The sequence below is a fragment of the Pelophylax lessonae genome (genome assembly GCF_965119305.1).
Source record: "Pelophylax lessonae genome assembly, chromosome: 13".
NCBI lineage: Eukaryota > Metazoa > Chordata > Amphibia > Anura > Ranidae > Pelophylax > Pelophylax lessonae.
The window spans coordinates 51021233-51038015 of NC_138780.1; the positions used below are offsets into that span (position 1 = coordinate 51021233).

General features: G+C 40.7%; 1 protein-coding gene across 20 annotated transcripts in view; it reads left to right on the forward strand.

Annotated features, from left to right (window-relative positions):
* The window catches only part of GPHN (gephyrin), an 868578-nt gene that overhangs the window by 670902 nt on the left and 180893 nt on the right, over window positions 1-16783 (forward strand). For 12 of the 20 annotated variants that reach the window (XM_082242578.1, XM_082242574.1, XM_082242572.1 and 9 more), the window contains one exon: window positions 8071-8103. The exons of the other annotated variants lie outside the window; for them this stretch is intronic. In XM_082242578.1, coding sequence (XP_082098704.1) covers window positions 8071-8103 — 33 coding nt within the window. The remainder of the gene's footprint in view (window positions 1-8070; window positions 8104-16783) is intronic. 20 annotated transcript variants of the gene reach the window in all.

Sequence of the window (16783 nt, forward strand, 5' to 3'; positions counted from 1 at the left end):
CCTGAAGATGGAGGACGCAACTGAAGCTGCGACGGAGGCCCAGGGGCCCTTTGGTATTCACAAGCCATCCAAAGTAGAAAAGGTGTTTCTGTTCCCTGCCTATTTTGACTGAATTGTCGCTAAGGAGTGGGGACGACCAAAGCATCCCCGTAGGGTCCCTAAGGTTTACTAGGGGGTTCTACCCCTATGAAGAGTCCCTTCTTAGGAGGTGGACCCTCCGGTTTCCAGATTAAACAAGACGACCATGATTCTGGTTGAAGAGCCCCCCGCCTTTAAGGATCATGCTGACCGGAAGGCGGAGGCTGTGGCCCGCACTATGTACACTCTGACCTGTTTGGCAATAAGGCTGGTATTCACTATTGCCCTAGTGTCGCAAACTCTGACTGAATGGGCTAAGCTCCTACACCGTGACCTGAAGGGGGAACCTCTCCACCCTGCCTTTGCTAAGCTGGCAGACCAGCTGGTCCATGGGCTGCAGTTTATTTGTGATGCCTCTTTGGATGCGGCTCCACGGATGACTCGCCTCTCTGTTTTGGTGGTGGTCCTTTGGCGTGTTTTTTGGCTCAAGTGCTGGTCTGCCGATCAGACTTCAAAAAAGGCCTTGACTGATCTTCCTTTTCAAGGAGAGGACTTTTTTGGAGCTACCCTGGATGACATCATTAAAGATCTCCAGGGGGGAAGAGTACTTTTCTTCTGCAGCCTACTAAGGGCAAGGAACCTTGTCATAGACTTGGGCCTTCTCTCTCAGCTCATAAGAAGTTTTTTTGTCCCTCAGAGTCGACTGACAAGGGCTCAAAGCCTTTCAGGGCCACTTCTGGAGGATCCAATTGAACCTGGTCTGGCAAGCCAAGATCAGGCTTCATCAGACCCGTGGACAATGCTCCCTCTGCATGAAGGTGCGCCCCCATCCGTGTCAGGGGGGGCAGACGTCTTTGTTTGTTTCCAGACTCATGGACCTCCTGGTTGCAAAACAAGTGATTCCACAAAGTCATTCAAAAGGGCTACAAGACCAAGTTTCTTGTCCCCTGGCAAGGTTTTTTCCTTCCAATTTGCACCTGTCCCCAGAATGCTTACATGGCCTGTTTGGGGCTCTACAAGACCGGTTCCTTCAAGGGGTGATTGACCTCGGAACATTTTCAGGGTTTTTACTCAAACCTGTTCACAATTCCCAGGAAGGAAGGCAAAGTCCGTCCAATCCTGGACCTCAAGGCGCTAAACTGCTTTGTGTGGGTACAGAAGTTCAGAATGAAGTCCATTGCAACAGTGGTGGCATCCTTGCATCAGGGGGATTTCCTCACCTCTATTGATATCAAGGATGCCTACTTTCACCTTCCAATATGTGCCAGTCACCAGCATTTTTCTCCACTTTGCTGTGAGAGAGGAGCATTATCAGTTTGTGGCATTACCCTTTGGTCTTGCATCTGCTTATCAGGTCTTCACAAAAGTGTATGCCCCAGTGCTAGCTTTGCTACTCCAATGGTGTTTGCGATACTGGGCTACTTTGGACAATCTCCTTCTGTGAGCGGAGTCTCCCTTTGCTCTGTTGGAGAACCTAGAGATCACAATACAAACTCTGCAGGAGTTTGGCTGGATTCTGAAATTTCAGAAGTCTACTCTGGTTCTGTCCACAAAGCTGGACTATCTGGGCCTGACTTTGGGCTCGGCTTTTGCCAGAGTACTCCTTCCTCTGCACATACTCCTGAAATTGCAGGCTTCAATTTGCCTCAAGCTGTCCAACAGATCCAGACTTGCATGCGTGTGCTGGGTCATCAAGGTGTTTACCTGCAAGGCGGTTCCATTTGCACAGTTCCATACGAGGTCCCTGCAAAGGGAGATTCTGACCAAATGGGACAAGACTCCGCAGTCTTTGGACAATCAGATCGAGCTTAGTCAGGGCAGGAAGGAGTCTCTGATATGGTGGCTTTTTTCTCTGGCACTTCGGCTTGTATTGAACAGTGGTCACCACGGATGCCAGCCTGTAGAGCTGGGGAGGCATCCTCGGCATGCATTCTACTCAGGGGATTTGGACGCTGGAAGAGTCCAGACTCCCGATCAATGTCTTGGAACTCCGGGCGGTCAGACTGTGTCTGGATCATTGGACAGATAGTCTTCAGGGTTGTCCAGTGCGCATTCAATTGGACAATGCCATGGCCGTGGCAGGCGGATTACCTCAGTCGGCAGGGGTTGGACCAAGAGGAGTGGTCCCTTCATCTGGAGATGTTTCAGCAGCTGTGTCTTCGGTGGGGCACCCCCAAGGTGGATCTGTTGGCATCTCGGCTCAACAAAAAGGTGCAGAGGTTTGTGGCTCGGTCATGGGATCCTCTGGCAGACGCCACAGAGGCGCTGGTGGCCCTGTGGGGTCAGTATCATCTGATACAACTGCCAAGTCGCTGGCTTTGACACCTCCGCTGTTAAATGCCAGGTGCTGAAGGATAGGGGTTTATCTGAAGTGGTGATTCCTACACTGTTGAAAGCTAGGAAGTCTTCCTCTAGGAAGATTTATTATCAGACGTGGAAGATGTACATAGCGGGGTGTGAGTCTCTTGGGGTTCTTCCTTGCTCCTTCTCGTGGCTAGGATCTTTACCTTCCTTCAACAGGGGGTTGAACAAAAATTTGCCTTGAGTACCATCAAGGGCCAGGTGTCGGCTTTGGTGGTCTTCTTCCAACGACCTTTGGCCACACACTCCCTGGTGCGTACCTTTCTTCAGGGTGTCTGACATTTGGTTCCTCCAGCGCAGGCTCTGTTGCCGCCTTCGGATCTTAATTTGGTACTTTCTGCTCTACAGAAGTCTCCTTTTGAAAATATTCAGGAGATTCCCCTGCTTACGCTGTCCCTGAAGGTGACCTTTTTAGTGGCTATCACCTCTGCGTGTAGGGTGTCGGATTTGGCGGCGTTATCCTGTCGTTCTCCTTACCTGGTGATTCACAAGGATAAGATGGTTCTTTGCCCCTGTCCGTTGTTCCTTACAAAGATTGACTCTGATTTTCATTTGAACAAAGACATTTTGTTGTTCCCTGTATCCCAGGCCTAAACATCCGAATGAAATTGCCTTGCATGCCTTGTATTTAGTCTGGGCAGTTAGGGTGTACTTGGCAGCTACGGAGTCTTTCAGGAAGTCAGACTTGCGCTCATGGATGGACCTCTAAAAGGGTTGTCCGCTTCCCCTGCTACCATTTTCAGATGGATCAGAAGGACCGTGGTTCAGGCCTATTCCATCAGGGGTCAGGTTCCTCCTTTCCCTGTCAATGCGCACTCTACTAGGGCGCTTAGTGCCTCCTGGGCTTTTTGTCATCAGGAGTCAATGACAAAGGTTTGCAAGGCGGCCACCTGGTCGTTGGTGCACACTTTTACAAAGTTATATAAAGTGGATGTGTTGGCATCTGCGGATGCTTCTTATGGCCGCAAGGATTTGCAGGTTGCAGGTGTGTTGTTTTTTTCAGGTGGTCTCTAGTTGTTTGGTTGAGCTCCTGTTGCCTGGTTGGCTAATGTTTAACCTTGAGAATTTTTTTGTTATTCCCACCCCTCATGTTTAACACTGCTTTTGGACGTCCCAATGGTTATGAATATCGGGAGCTGTGTGTCCATCAATAAACAAGAAAATAAATAGAAGAGAAAATGGGATTTTTGACTTACTGTAAAATCTATTTCTCTGATGGTCGTTGACGGACACCGCACCCACCCCTCTGTGAAGTTATAATTCTCTTGACACTGCTTGTAACAAAGCAGTGGCTATAGCAGAGAGGGAGTGTAGCCAAAATTATTTTCTGCCTAGTGTCCTACTCCTGTAGGGGGCAGCATAACCCAATGGTTATGAATATTAAGAGCTGTGTCCGTCAGTGAACATCAGAGAAATGGATTTTACGGTAAGTCAAAAATCCCATTTTTTCGGATTCTGTCAAAGAAGGGGAGGATCAGAGAAGACAGGATTGCACAGCCTTTTTACACAATGCAGAGGATTAACTCCTTAGGATCCACTCCACACTAAGAGGTATAACAAACATGCTTTACTGTATATACAGACTGATTTTACCTTCGTAGGTTTAGTAACACATAATCATTCACCTGGGGTGGCATCTTTATTGTTACCATTGTGTTGCATATTTCAATATGCCCCTTCCACAGACCATGTTACCCACTACAACACGTTTGTGGGGAAGAGACCCTTGTCCTCTCAACATTGGAATAAGCTGCTTTCTCAGTGCAGGTGTTTGGAAGTTGGCAGTGGGTTATAGGAGAAATGAGGATGACAAGGGGTAGTATGTTAGAAAGGTTTCAGTGGGGTGCCAGGTGTGATGAGGATGACAGGGGGAAGGCTGTTAGCAAGGTTGCAGTGGGGTGCCAGGTGTGATAAGGATAAGGATGACAGGGTGTGGGGTGTTAAGGTTGCATTGGGGTGCCAGATGTGATGAACATGAGGATGACAGGGGTTATGTTGTTAGCAAGGTTGCAGTTGGTTGCCAGGTGTGATGAACATGAGTATGACAGTGATTGGGGTGTTTGTAAGGTAAAAGCTTACCCTTTTGCCACGGCACACGTGTTATGTGGATGGTAAGGGGTTAAACAGTTTTCATCAGACTTGGACGTCTCTTTATGCAGTATTTTACAATAGGTTACAACCAAAAAATCTGCTACTTAACAATAGAAAAGAAAATATTTTATTACTAAACTAAAGTTTGTTTTGAGCCTGTAAATGGCACACATTTTTCTAATCCTACCTTCTGACCTATTTTATTTTGGGTTATTAAAAAAAAGATACTTATTTAGTAAAGTGAAGTGTGCCACGTGTTCTTTGAACTTATTAGTGTCTGGAAAGATAAAAAAATACACCCATAAAACAACAACTTACGGAGGTATTCTATAACCATTTTGGAAAATAAAATTTTTGACACAGGATTTGAACCTATATGGCATTCACCAATAATATAATAGAAATTGTTTCTATGCTTTTTTTTTTTTTTTTTACTAGTTTTTCCACTTTGACTTTTGAAATGTATGCTCATTAATGCCTACCCATTGCCCTTTTCCACAACCTGTATAACAGTTGCATCTAGCTGCACAATCCTACCACTACCTTCCATCAGGTTTTTGGGATTATTAAATGTTAGTTACCCCTATGTGAAGATCAGAAGGGCCCAGTTATCTATATGGATCCACCTAAATATTTTCCCTTGACCTTGTTTGCAGATTTTTTATTTTGTTATTAGGTGCAGGAAGTAGCATTTTGATAAATATTTCCTTCATGTTACTAAACAGGAATTGCATTGGCCCCGTCACAAGGAATATGCATAGCAGCAAAAAAAAAAAATGTTACACTAGCATCAGACAAAATGGCAGTTAATGCTATCCAAGCGTTATTTAATGTTACCCTTTGTGGCTCTAAAATTCTTTGCCTATGTCTCCCTTAATTACCAAAGAGTACAAGTTGTACTCCCTAAACAGTGTGCTTCAATTTTTTTTTTAATTTTATGCTGTTATTTTAAATATTCTGCTTTGACATTCCAAGTTTAAAGTTTCCTTGATGGTCTCATTGCCTTGCTTCTTTTACTGCTTTTAGGACTCCAGCCAAAACTTGTATCTATTTATTTCTATAAAGCGGGGACGAATGAAAACCTCTACAAACTTATTATTTCTGTTTATTGGCTGGAAAATATACTATTTCTGCCTCCAGGTGACTCTTGTCACAGGAGTGGAATTAAATCTCTCCAGTAAGGCCACAGACAGTCGTAAATATCTTATAAAGCACCTAACCCATTCCCAAGTGTGTCCAATTGTAGAAAAAAAAAGGATTGGTTGGAGTGAAACTGGATGGATTAATGGATTGAAATTAGTCCGTTTCAGCGGGGACCGGACACATTTTGATCACTCTTGACTATTCTTGCTCAACAGAAGTCAATTTAAAGAACGACTTTTGCCGAACAGGATGTTGGTAACTTTTTTGTATTCAGTCAACGGCTGCAGTGCTGATCAGTGTATTCTGACAGCAGAGGAGTCTCCTCTGTCAGAATACATATACACTTCAAGGAGGATTTCTCCATCCACCTTGCTTGTGTAGATGGGGGAATTCATTTTTATTTATAAACAGCTCACTGGCTCTATGGGCAGCCTTAGGCCTCATGCACATGGGGTGTTTTTACAGCTGCTGTTCGGGGCATCAGACTTTTTTTTTTTTTTTTACTGCCTCTAAACTCCTCTGCATGTTATCCTATGTGTTCATGCACACATAGGCTTTTACCAGAGTTTTTAGGCAGGTGAGTTTATTGGCAGAAATAAAAACCCTCTGCCAGCGCGTTTTGGAAGAAAAAATGCTGACAGCTCCTCAACTCCCTTAAACAGGTGTCCAGCGTTTATCAGACACTGAGGCGTCCTTAACAATGGATGAGTTAACAGCTCAACCCCACTAACAGCTGAATGTAAATAAAACCATTGCGGGCAAAAATCATAGGTTTAACTGGATGGACTGATGTCTTTTTTCAACCTCACTAACTATGTAACTATGTGAAAGGATGTGGGGTTCCCCATGCCAAAATTAAAAACAACTTGTGGGGTCCCCCCCCCCCAAATCCATTACAGAGCCTTAGGTCTGGTATGGATTTTGAGAGGAATCCCCCCCCCCCCAATCCAGGGCATGTAGCCTGGCAGGGCAGGAAAGGAGGGGACAAGCAAGCACCCCCCCCTCCTGAACCATATCAGGCCACATGTCCTCATGGGGGGTGCTTTTGGGCAGGGGAGTTCCCCCCCCCCAAAGCACCTTGTCCCCATGTTGATGGTGGGACAAGGGCTTCTTCCCCACAACCCTGTCCAGTGGTTGTTGGGGTCTGCAGGCGGGGGGCTCATCGAAATCTGGAACTCCTCTTTAACAAGAGGGTCCCAGATCCCGCCACTCCCCATGTGAATAAGAAGGGGTACATAGTACCCCTACATATTCACCAAAAAGTGTGAAAAGTAAATAAAAACATAAGATTTTGACAAGTCCTTTATAAATAAATAAAAGTTCCCCATTGTAGTTTCATCATCAATCACAGCGCCCACCACCGACTAGAAATAAAAAAACTCTGGTCCCCAGAAAGGCTCCCACCATCTGACCGCTTTAAAATAAGTAGGGGGCGAATCAACCCAGTGACATCAGTGGGTGATTTGTCCCCTTGTGACATCATTGATCGAGGGCATGCTGGGTTGGTGATGTCACAAGAGGGCAGTGCCTATATATTGCTAGTTGCCAACCACTCGGCAAGTGCTTGGTTATGTTTTTCCTGAACACTTACAGCAGTATAAACATACAGTGTGCCTAAAGCCATATACTGTAAACCATGCCTTGGTTTTAATCATTTATTTGACCGTATTTTGAAGACCGCTTTATGAAGTAGATTTGTTGCACACTAAAAAATAATCTAACTTGCAAAAGTATTTTTTTTTTCTATACAATGTGTAGTCTATATCATGTGATCAAAAATAGGATCTTTTTGTTCGTAGCTTGTCTTCTGTACATAATTACTTATGATTAAATAGAATAGTATATAAAAAATTAATTTATGGATTTTAATATTGAAATTAGATGGCGATATATGTGTAGGCTTGGTGTTGCTGCCCAGTAGGGTAAGTGCGTTAAGATCACTTAGTAAGACCTAGTTGTGATAAATATAGTCATGTCCCCCTGAAGTGGATTGCAGTTTTCTCGTGTGTAGCAGTGACCTATACCTGCAAGGAACAGAGATAAGTATTACGAGAAGTGTGGAACTACTTTATTACAGATAAACACATACGGAGGAGGAAAATTATGTTTTTGTTCCATCTGTTTAACATACCAACATACCTCCATCTAAACTTATTTTTTCATGCTACCAGACCATGCTATTAGTTAGTGTATGTGCTTTTGTTTGTATTAATTGGAATCCATTGCTTTTAACACGCCATAACTACATGTAGTATGTGACATTCAGTGATATTTTTAATTGTAATACAAGGATGCTGTGTGTTTGTATAAGCCATAGCAGCTCTGTTCATATATCACATGACTTTATCTCTTCTAAAGAAACAGGCTGATGAAACAAATCACACATTTTTCTTCCAGGACATTTGGATTGCTGCCCCCTCCTTTTCTCAGGTTGTATTTTTGACTTTCTGTTTCATAGATTCAGTGGTTTGCTCTGCTTCAACTTTCCTCACTCTTCCATACTGATTGTCGTAGTGTGTATATTGTGTCATTGGTCTGGAATCTAGCACTCTCTAAATCTGCTCCTATGATGAGTTTACACATTTCTTATCTGAACTATGTATACATCCTTTTATTCTGTTAACTGAACAGAAATTCACATTACCCATAAATCAACGCCACCATCAGCCAATCTGCCAGGCATTTTTTCTGCACAATTGGTTGTCTGTCATTGCCAATATATTTACTTGCTCCTGCCTTGCCAGACAGTGTTGTGCAATAACTAGACTATTCTGTCTATCTTGCCTATATTTATACATGATTTTGAGTGAGAGCCTCCTGCCCTTAGATCTTACTTCAGGTATTATTAAACATATAGGGAAATGTTGCATTTTCCTTAAGATTGTGAGTACACGTAGGTTTATTTATATATGTTTCAAATGACTTAGCAACATGCTCGCTGTTAGTTTTTTATATTTTGGTTATATGCTTAAGGGTTCTAGTAAAGGCTATATATAACAAAGACCTGAAAATCATATGTATTTCACTAGCGGTATGTGTGTTTGTGGTCTGTGTCATATGAACAACGCATTTCTGGCACTGCTGTCATAGTCTGCTTTGCTGTTGTGAGTCTATGGAAATCGTTGTCAAAGCTAAAGTCTTCGTCATCAATCATACAGTAACACTGTGTTCATGAAACATCTCAACAGAGCATTTTCTTTAGCATCTTCACTTATATATTTTTTTATGTGTTTGTTATTATATCTAGCTGTTTATATACGTAGTTATGTTTTGTAATTGTGCATGCGTATCTAGCTTTAATATACATCACTGTACCTGTCTGTCTCAGAAATTGTGGTTTTAGGAATGTTTTTGTATTGTTTTTGTTACCGTGTGTATTTTAAACTTAAAACATTTAAGTAAACATATTCTACAGGAAGTTTTGAAATCTGTTGCCTATACATTTACATGTCATGTTATGAAACGTGCCATGGTAAATGAGTTATCTATTTGTTGAAAGGCATCTAGACTTTGGCAAAAAAAATCAAGTCTAACCAGAGTAGATAAATGAAGCTTAACATATATTTTTTTCAATATTCACTTAATTTATCCAGTCATGTGAAAAGCAAATTCATGTTTGCTTTTTTTAATCTGCACATGATTGGATATGTTATTAAGATATTTGTACAATTTATTATGTGAGGATTCTCAACTCTTTTAGTAAATTAGCCTAATACTGTGGCTAATTCTGCAACGTGATTGTGAGTTGCTATTATAAAGCAGACTGGGATACATCATAGCTACAATAGGGCTTAGATGTTGAATCCCATGGTGTGGGAATTATTATTATTATTTATTGTTTTTTTGTTTTTAGATTAAAGGAGAAAATATTTAGAGACATTCAGAGAGACATCCTTTTAGGCGAAATATAATTTGATTGATATTACCAAGTAATATCAAGTAGGATAATATCCTGGAAAACGAAACTGATATATTTAAGTGTGATTTGTAATATTTGTGTGTACAATAAACAAACCATGCTCTGCTCCAGGCTGTCTCTCTCTTGTGCCCTGGCTGCAGTTGCTGGCTCTCCACAGTCTTGAGCCACTGTACATGTAACTTTTAAATAATCCAAAACCAGGAAGGGTGTGTATGTTATTAACAGCAGTATCCTCTTACAAGATAATATCTGGCATGGTTTGGCATCTTGTTAGAATGATAATAGCCCCTTTTCTGTCTTGTTTGGTATTTTCTTACATGGCTACACAATAATTGATCACTATAATCTTTTTTTTTTTTCCTATTGTTGGTACACCAAGACAATATACAAAGTAGTAATACAAGATAGGTGTGCTCTATGTTACTTGACTTAGCCTTTATCTATATAATATTTCTTGTAGCTTGTTACCTGTTTTGTTTTTAGTAAAATGTGTAGCCTAAATCAAAAACAGATTTTTCGGAATCTTCATATAATCACTTATATTTTAAGCAATAAGTAAATTAGCAATTGTGCACCAAAAATCACCCATAAAAATAAGGCATATAATATCCTAGGGACTTAGGAGCTAAATTGAGGAGTAGAACCTCCAAGGTAGTATTTTCAGAAATACTACATGTACCTGGAGCCATGCCAGAGAGGCAGCGGGAGATTAAACAAGTAGTAAACAAGTGGCTGAGTAGCTGGTGTAGTAAGGAGGGTTTCGGGTTCCTTGAGAACTGGGCCAACTTCCCAGTTGGCTACCGGCTCTTTAGTAGGGGCAGTTTGCACCTAAATGGGAAGCGTGCAGTCGCACTGGGAGAGAAGATGACCAACAAGTTAGAGGGGCTTTTAAACAAGGTGATGGGGGGGTACAGATGTAGTATTAGCCAGTGGGGAGCAGTAATGTGGACACTAGCAGTAGTGTGTTCAGAGTTTCTAAACCCAAGGTGGGTAGGGGGGACAAATCGCAAGTGCAGCCTAAAAACATCAAACGAGGATATAGTATGCAACCAGAAAAAATTACGAGGTTTGCATACCAATGCTAGAAGCCTGGCCAACAAGATGGGAGAACTGGAGCTTCTAATGTATGAGGATTTTGATTTTGTGGGAATTTCAGAGACTTGGTTTGACAGCTCTCATGATTGGCTGGTGACCATTCAGGGGTATTCCCTATATCACAGAGATAGAGAAGGTAGAAAAGGGGGAGGAGTAGGTCTGTGTATTAAGAACAGTGTGCAGGTAAATATGAGGGACAATATCACAAATGGAGCTAAGGAGGAGGTAGAATCCCTATGGGTACAACTTCAAAGGGAAGGTATTATGGGGAAAGTAATATTGGGCGTTTACTAAAAGCCCCCAAACCAGAGGGAGGAGGGGGAGGCGGACCTCCTATCACAGCTTGAAATGGCAGCAAGTATGGGAAATGTCATTATAGACTGGGCAGAAGGAACCGTGCATTCATCCAAGGTTCGGCAGTTCCTAAATGTTTTGCAGGACAATTTCATGGGTCAGATGGTGAATGCACCGACAAGAAACAGTGCGGTACTAGACCTACCGATTACCAACAATACAGACCTGATCACGGATATAGAAATACAGGGCAACTTAGGAAACGGTGACCATAGGTCAGTTAGTTTCAGTATAAATCATAGAAATAGGAAACACAAGGGTAAAATAAGGACACTGAATTTCAAAAGAGCCAACTTTCCTAAACTGCGCTCTTTGCTAGACAATATCAAATGGGATAGAACCCTAGGAACAAAGAACATGGAGGAAAAATGGGAATGCTTTAAGAACATACTAAATAAAGGGATTGGCCAATGTATTCCAATGGGAATACGTTTAAAAGCGCAAAAATAAATCCAGGGTTGTTAAACTCCAACATAAAAATGCATATTAAAACTAAAGAAAAGGCCTTCAAAAAATACAAGGCTGAGGGCAGCATTCCAACATTGCAAAGAGTGCAATAAGAAATGTAAAGGCGAAATCAAGGTGGCTAAAATAGAGCACGAAAGACATAGCAGAAGAGAGTAAAAAAAAAAAAAAAGAAATTATTTAAGTATATAAATAGTAAGAAAGCGAGACCAGAACACATTGGCCCCATAAAAGACGACAAAGAGAATCTGGCCACAGAGGACAAAGAGAAGGCGAAAATGCTAAATAAATTCTTCTCTTCAGTCTTCACAAAATAATTGGGGGGCTACACATATCCAGCTTGCAATGTTAAATGAAATAATACACCTCAGGAATCACCCTCATGGTTAACAAAAGATAGACTTAGAACTAAACTTGAAAAACTTAAAATTAATCACAAGGACCGGTTGGCTTGCTCCCGAGGGTTCTTAAAGAACTCAGCCAGGAGATAGCCTGACCGTTGTTCTTGATCTTTATGGATAGTCTACAGACGGGTATGGTGCCAGCTGATTGGAAAAAAGCCAACGTGGTACCAATATTTAAAAATGGGCCGATAATTTATCCCAGAGAACTATAGGCCGGTTATCCTAACATCGGTAGTCTGCAAAATTTTGGAGGGGATGCTAAGGGACGATATACATTACTTTAATAATTAAAATTGCATACCTTGCATTTGTACAATGTGCTCCACTGGCTTTGATTGAAGCCAGCAGAGTGCAGTAGCAATGAATGAGAAGAGGAAAGCCAGGAATATGACTGGTCAAAGTCACAAAACCTTTTCTGCCCTAATCACGATAAGCAAAGACAACTCCACAAAGTGCTGCAGAGTCAGTACCACAATCTGAAAAATGCAGGAATTGTGTTTAAAATAGTATAGTATAACAGTATAAAGGTCTGCCATTATTGTCTGAAATTTAGTTTAAAGCAATATATATGTTTTGCATTGTGGAGAAAGCAAGAACACCTGTAGGTAGTTGGGAAGGACATGGAAATAACATACAAATTTCAAAACAAATAATGTCCTTGTATACATTTTACAATTACACTGAGGACCTAGTAATTGGCAAAATGTCAGGCAGGTCCTGAGTAGTATGAAACCCCCATATAGCATTACAATTGAAATGTATGTGTGATTAAGTGTTTAATAAGCAGAGTGTTTTTAAGGGATTCAAGTCTGTGAGCGTTGTCAGCCGCTTCTTATAGTGCAGATATTGGGGTAAGTATACTACTGTAGGGATTACATTCATGTCAGGCATTAATTTAGGAGTTAGGTTAGATTTGGGGTCAGGGTTTAGGTGTTTTTTATCATTTCTTTTCATTTAGATTATTTCTTCTGGCTGCATATGGTCAGTTGTGGCTTAATTAAAAAAAAAAAAAATAGTTGAAGTATGTTCCAAGGTTTTAAAGAGGTGCCATAGTAATTCAAGAAACACAAAACCACCTCTTCTTTCTGTTGTGTATTGGTCTGCACATATGAAAATATCTATGACTATAAAACATGCACCCTCAAATAACACAATTTAAAATGAGTTTGTACTAACAGATTTGCCTCATAATGTCTAATTACAACCCTGGGACAGGTGATGTGGGTTACGTTAACAAGATTTCATTTTATAGTTTAAGTTTAGTGTTAGGGGTTCAAGCATATGGGCGGTTAAATGTTAGAATCTGGTCTGATGTTAGGGACACTTGTGAAAACTCTGATTTCCTATTTATTTTAGGTCCCCAACAGCTCTTAGTTCCATACATTAGTCTGCCTGCTTTAGATTTCTCTAACATAGAATAGATCTAGCCAGTTCCATTCAAACTCTATATACTGTGGTCATTAAAAATCTCATGCAGTGCCTAGTTATGGCTCTAAATTTAAGGTATTTCAGCTTTTATTTGTAACGTTGCTGTTTGGTTTACCTGTGTCATGAAGATTACTGAATGACAAAGGAATATGCTTTTTATATGAAAGACATAGTTTTATGATCTCACAATGACTTAGCAGTCTTTTTTTTAGCACTAAACCAATAGTAAATTATCAATATCAGATTTACCATTTTTGCAAGTAAAAATTTGAAAGTTTCACAACTTGTTTCCACTGATCCATGGGTAATAAAACTTAAGTAATTATCCATGGGTCAGAATACCACAAAATGGCTTTCAAATTGCACAACTTCGAAAAAACAAAGTCCATATTCTTAGTTTTGCAAAATGAAATTTGAAAGCAATAAACTTGCCTTTTAAGCTTCAAAGAATTGGTTGCTCAGATAATGTTGACATTTGAAACTCCAGTAATCATGCAAATCACCCATAGTGAACACTATCAAACCAGGTTATATCATTAATCAAAATGAGGTGAGGGTGAATGACACAACTTGCATGTTGTAGAAAGGAATGCAATCATCGGCTTGGTTGTTTTTTTGTTTCGTTTTTTTGTATGTATATTTACATGTGCATTTATACTCACTGTATACATCATGTAGTGTTCATTGAATATTGATGTTTGTAACTTTTTTTCATTTTTAATTGATATCACTGTGCCATTGCTGTATAACTAGAGAACACAACCTAAACATTAGAAAGTGTTTTTGAAGCTAATGAGAGGGAAATTATTTTGTACAACCATGTGGTTGTGTGTATGTATGTATGTGTGTTACTTTCAAACTCCTGCTGTAAAGGTTAAAGTTTAAATTTACCTTAACCACTTAAGCCCCGGAAGATTTTACCCCCATTCCGACCAGGGGGTATTTTGCGATTCGGCACTGCGTGACTTTAACGGAGAATTGCGCGGTCGTGCGACGCTGTACCTAAACGAATTTGGCGTCCTTTTTTTCCCACAAACAGAGCTTTCTTTTGGCGGTATTTGATCACCTGTGCGATTTTTTGATCACGCGCTATAAACAAAAAAAGAGCGTCCATTTTGCAAAAATAGCAATATTTTTCCCTTTTTTTATATGAAATTCCCCCAAAAAAAATGTAAAAATCAAAATCTTTTAAAATTTTCGGCCAATTTGTTTTATGCTACCTATGTTTGGTAAAAAAAATCGCAAAAAGCGTATTTTGATTGGTTTGCGCAAAAGTTATTGCGTTTACTAACTAAGGGAAAGATTTTTGTCATTTTTGTTGTTTTTTTTTTTAACGCGTAATGGCGGCGATCTGCGATTTTTTTTGCGGTACTGCGACATTGCGGCGGACAGATCGGACCCTTGACTGACATTTTTGACACTTTTGGGGTTACCAGTGACATTTCTACAGTAATCAGTGCTATACATATGCACTGTTACTGTAAAAATACACTGGTAGTGAAGGGGTTAACTTTATTTGAGAGGGAGGGGCTGTGTGTGTCCCTAGGGGCGTGATTCTAACTGTGATTGGCTGGGGCTTCAGCTGTATGCAGAGTGATCAACGGATCTACATAGTAGATCCAGATGATCAGCTCTCATACAGCGAGGAGAATGACAGGCAGCTTGTTTATACAAGCTGCCTGACTTTCTCCCTCTCCCCCGCCGATCGCAGAGTGGCCGGCGGACATCGGGTCCGCCGGTCACACGCGCGGGGGGGTCCGTGACCACTCGGGAGCGGGAGCGCGCCTCCGGGGGCGCGCGCTCGCTCCCTAGACCCTCACAAGCTAGTGACATAGCCCTACGTCACTTTGCCTGTGAGGGGCTGACCGCCGACGTAGATAGTCGTGCGGCGGTCGGCAAGTGGTTAAAGACCTTATTGCAGTGCTGCTTATGCTGCCTTAAAAGAAAACTTCAGACAAACTTTTTTTTTAAAGAATAGCAACTCTCATTGCCTGTTGTGTCACAGAGCCCAGAAGTGAGGTAAAATCCACCAACAGCTGTAAACATGAATGAGATGAAGCCCTCTTAATGGGGACATAGGCAGCAGTAAAAACCTGGCTTATGTTTAGACTCCCTCCCCAGTCTATCAAAATTTAAAGAGAAAGTTCTGTTTAGAGTTCAGTTTTAGGCACTACCAGGCTTATTTAAATAATCACTAAATAAAAACATAAACCAGTGACTGCTGGCTTTTCAAAATAATACCTACTGGTTATTCAAAATGCTTACTTTAGGGCAGCTGGTAATACCATGCCTAGGATACTGCTAACATGTTGAAAATATAAACATAAGAACTAGGGAGAGGTTGTAAGGTGACAAAGTGCTACAAAACACATCAGCAGTGGGGTTCTCACATATATCCTTTATTACGGCAAATCAAAAAGTTGAGTAATCAAATATGCAAATTGTGACTTCAACTTCACCAACTATTAACTTTTATTATTCCTTATTGGCACAAAAGTGTGATGGGCATCCTTATGGGCTAAGAGGGAGGTAGGGGATGACACAGGGCCAAACATTGCTATCCTTTTTTTGCTTATCCAGCACTTCTATGCTTTTAGCACTTTTTTAGCATGTGATTTTTGGATCATTTTAAAGTGAATGGCTGTGAAAAATAAATACAATAAAATATCTAATTTCCCAAACCTCTCTTGAAAATTGCAGTTATATACTGCATATGTTATTGTTATTTTGCCTTGACACGTTCTTTAAATTTCATGGCTTTCTGGTTGGCCAGTCTTTTTTTTTTTGGAGCCAGGAAAGTAGAAGGAGCCCTTTAACAAAGGTTGTTGAAGCAACATGTAGAAACCTTTCAATGTTTTAGGCCAAATACCAATTAATGAGTCACACAAACTTTACATTTCTTGCTTCATTGCAAATTCTACAAGGGAGGTAACATTTAATAATACACATAAAAGAGGACTACGTTTCCACAGCACTAATATTTAGTTGCATGGTGTAACCCATATCGACCATATGGATCAGAGTAGTGAAATATCATTTTACCTGGGTATAGTAGTTTACTGCCCATTGTTTTTTGCCATTATACATAAGCCTATTTGTGTTGATCCCGTTGGTATCAGGAGGGACAGTAACAGCAGTTGTGTTGGGAAATCACTAGGGAATGCTTAACAAAATAAGATCTTCAAACCAGTTCTGCAAAGGTAAGTATAAAAATAAGCTAATGCCGACTTCATCACCCTCCACTCTAGAACTAATCTTAATTTACCAATCTTCAGGGAACACTGACAGATCCTGTTTTTTTAATGTTTTAAAATTGCTACAGCTAAAATTTACAGAAATTGTAATAAATTGGTACATTTTTATGGCAGTCAAACTAATGTTTTGTTAAAATTTCCCAGAAACTAAAACACAAAATGTAATCGCTATAGATAACTAGTCCACTTTT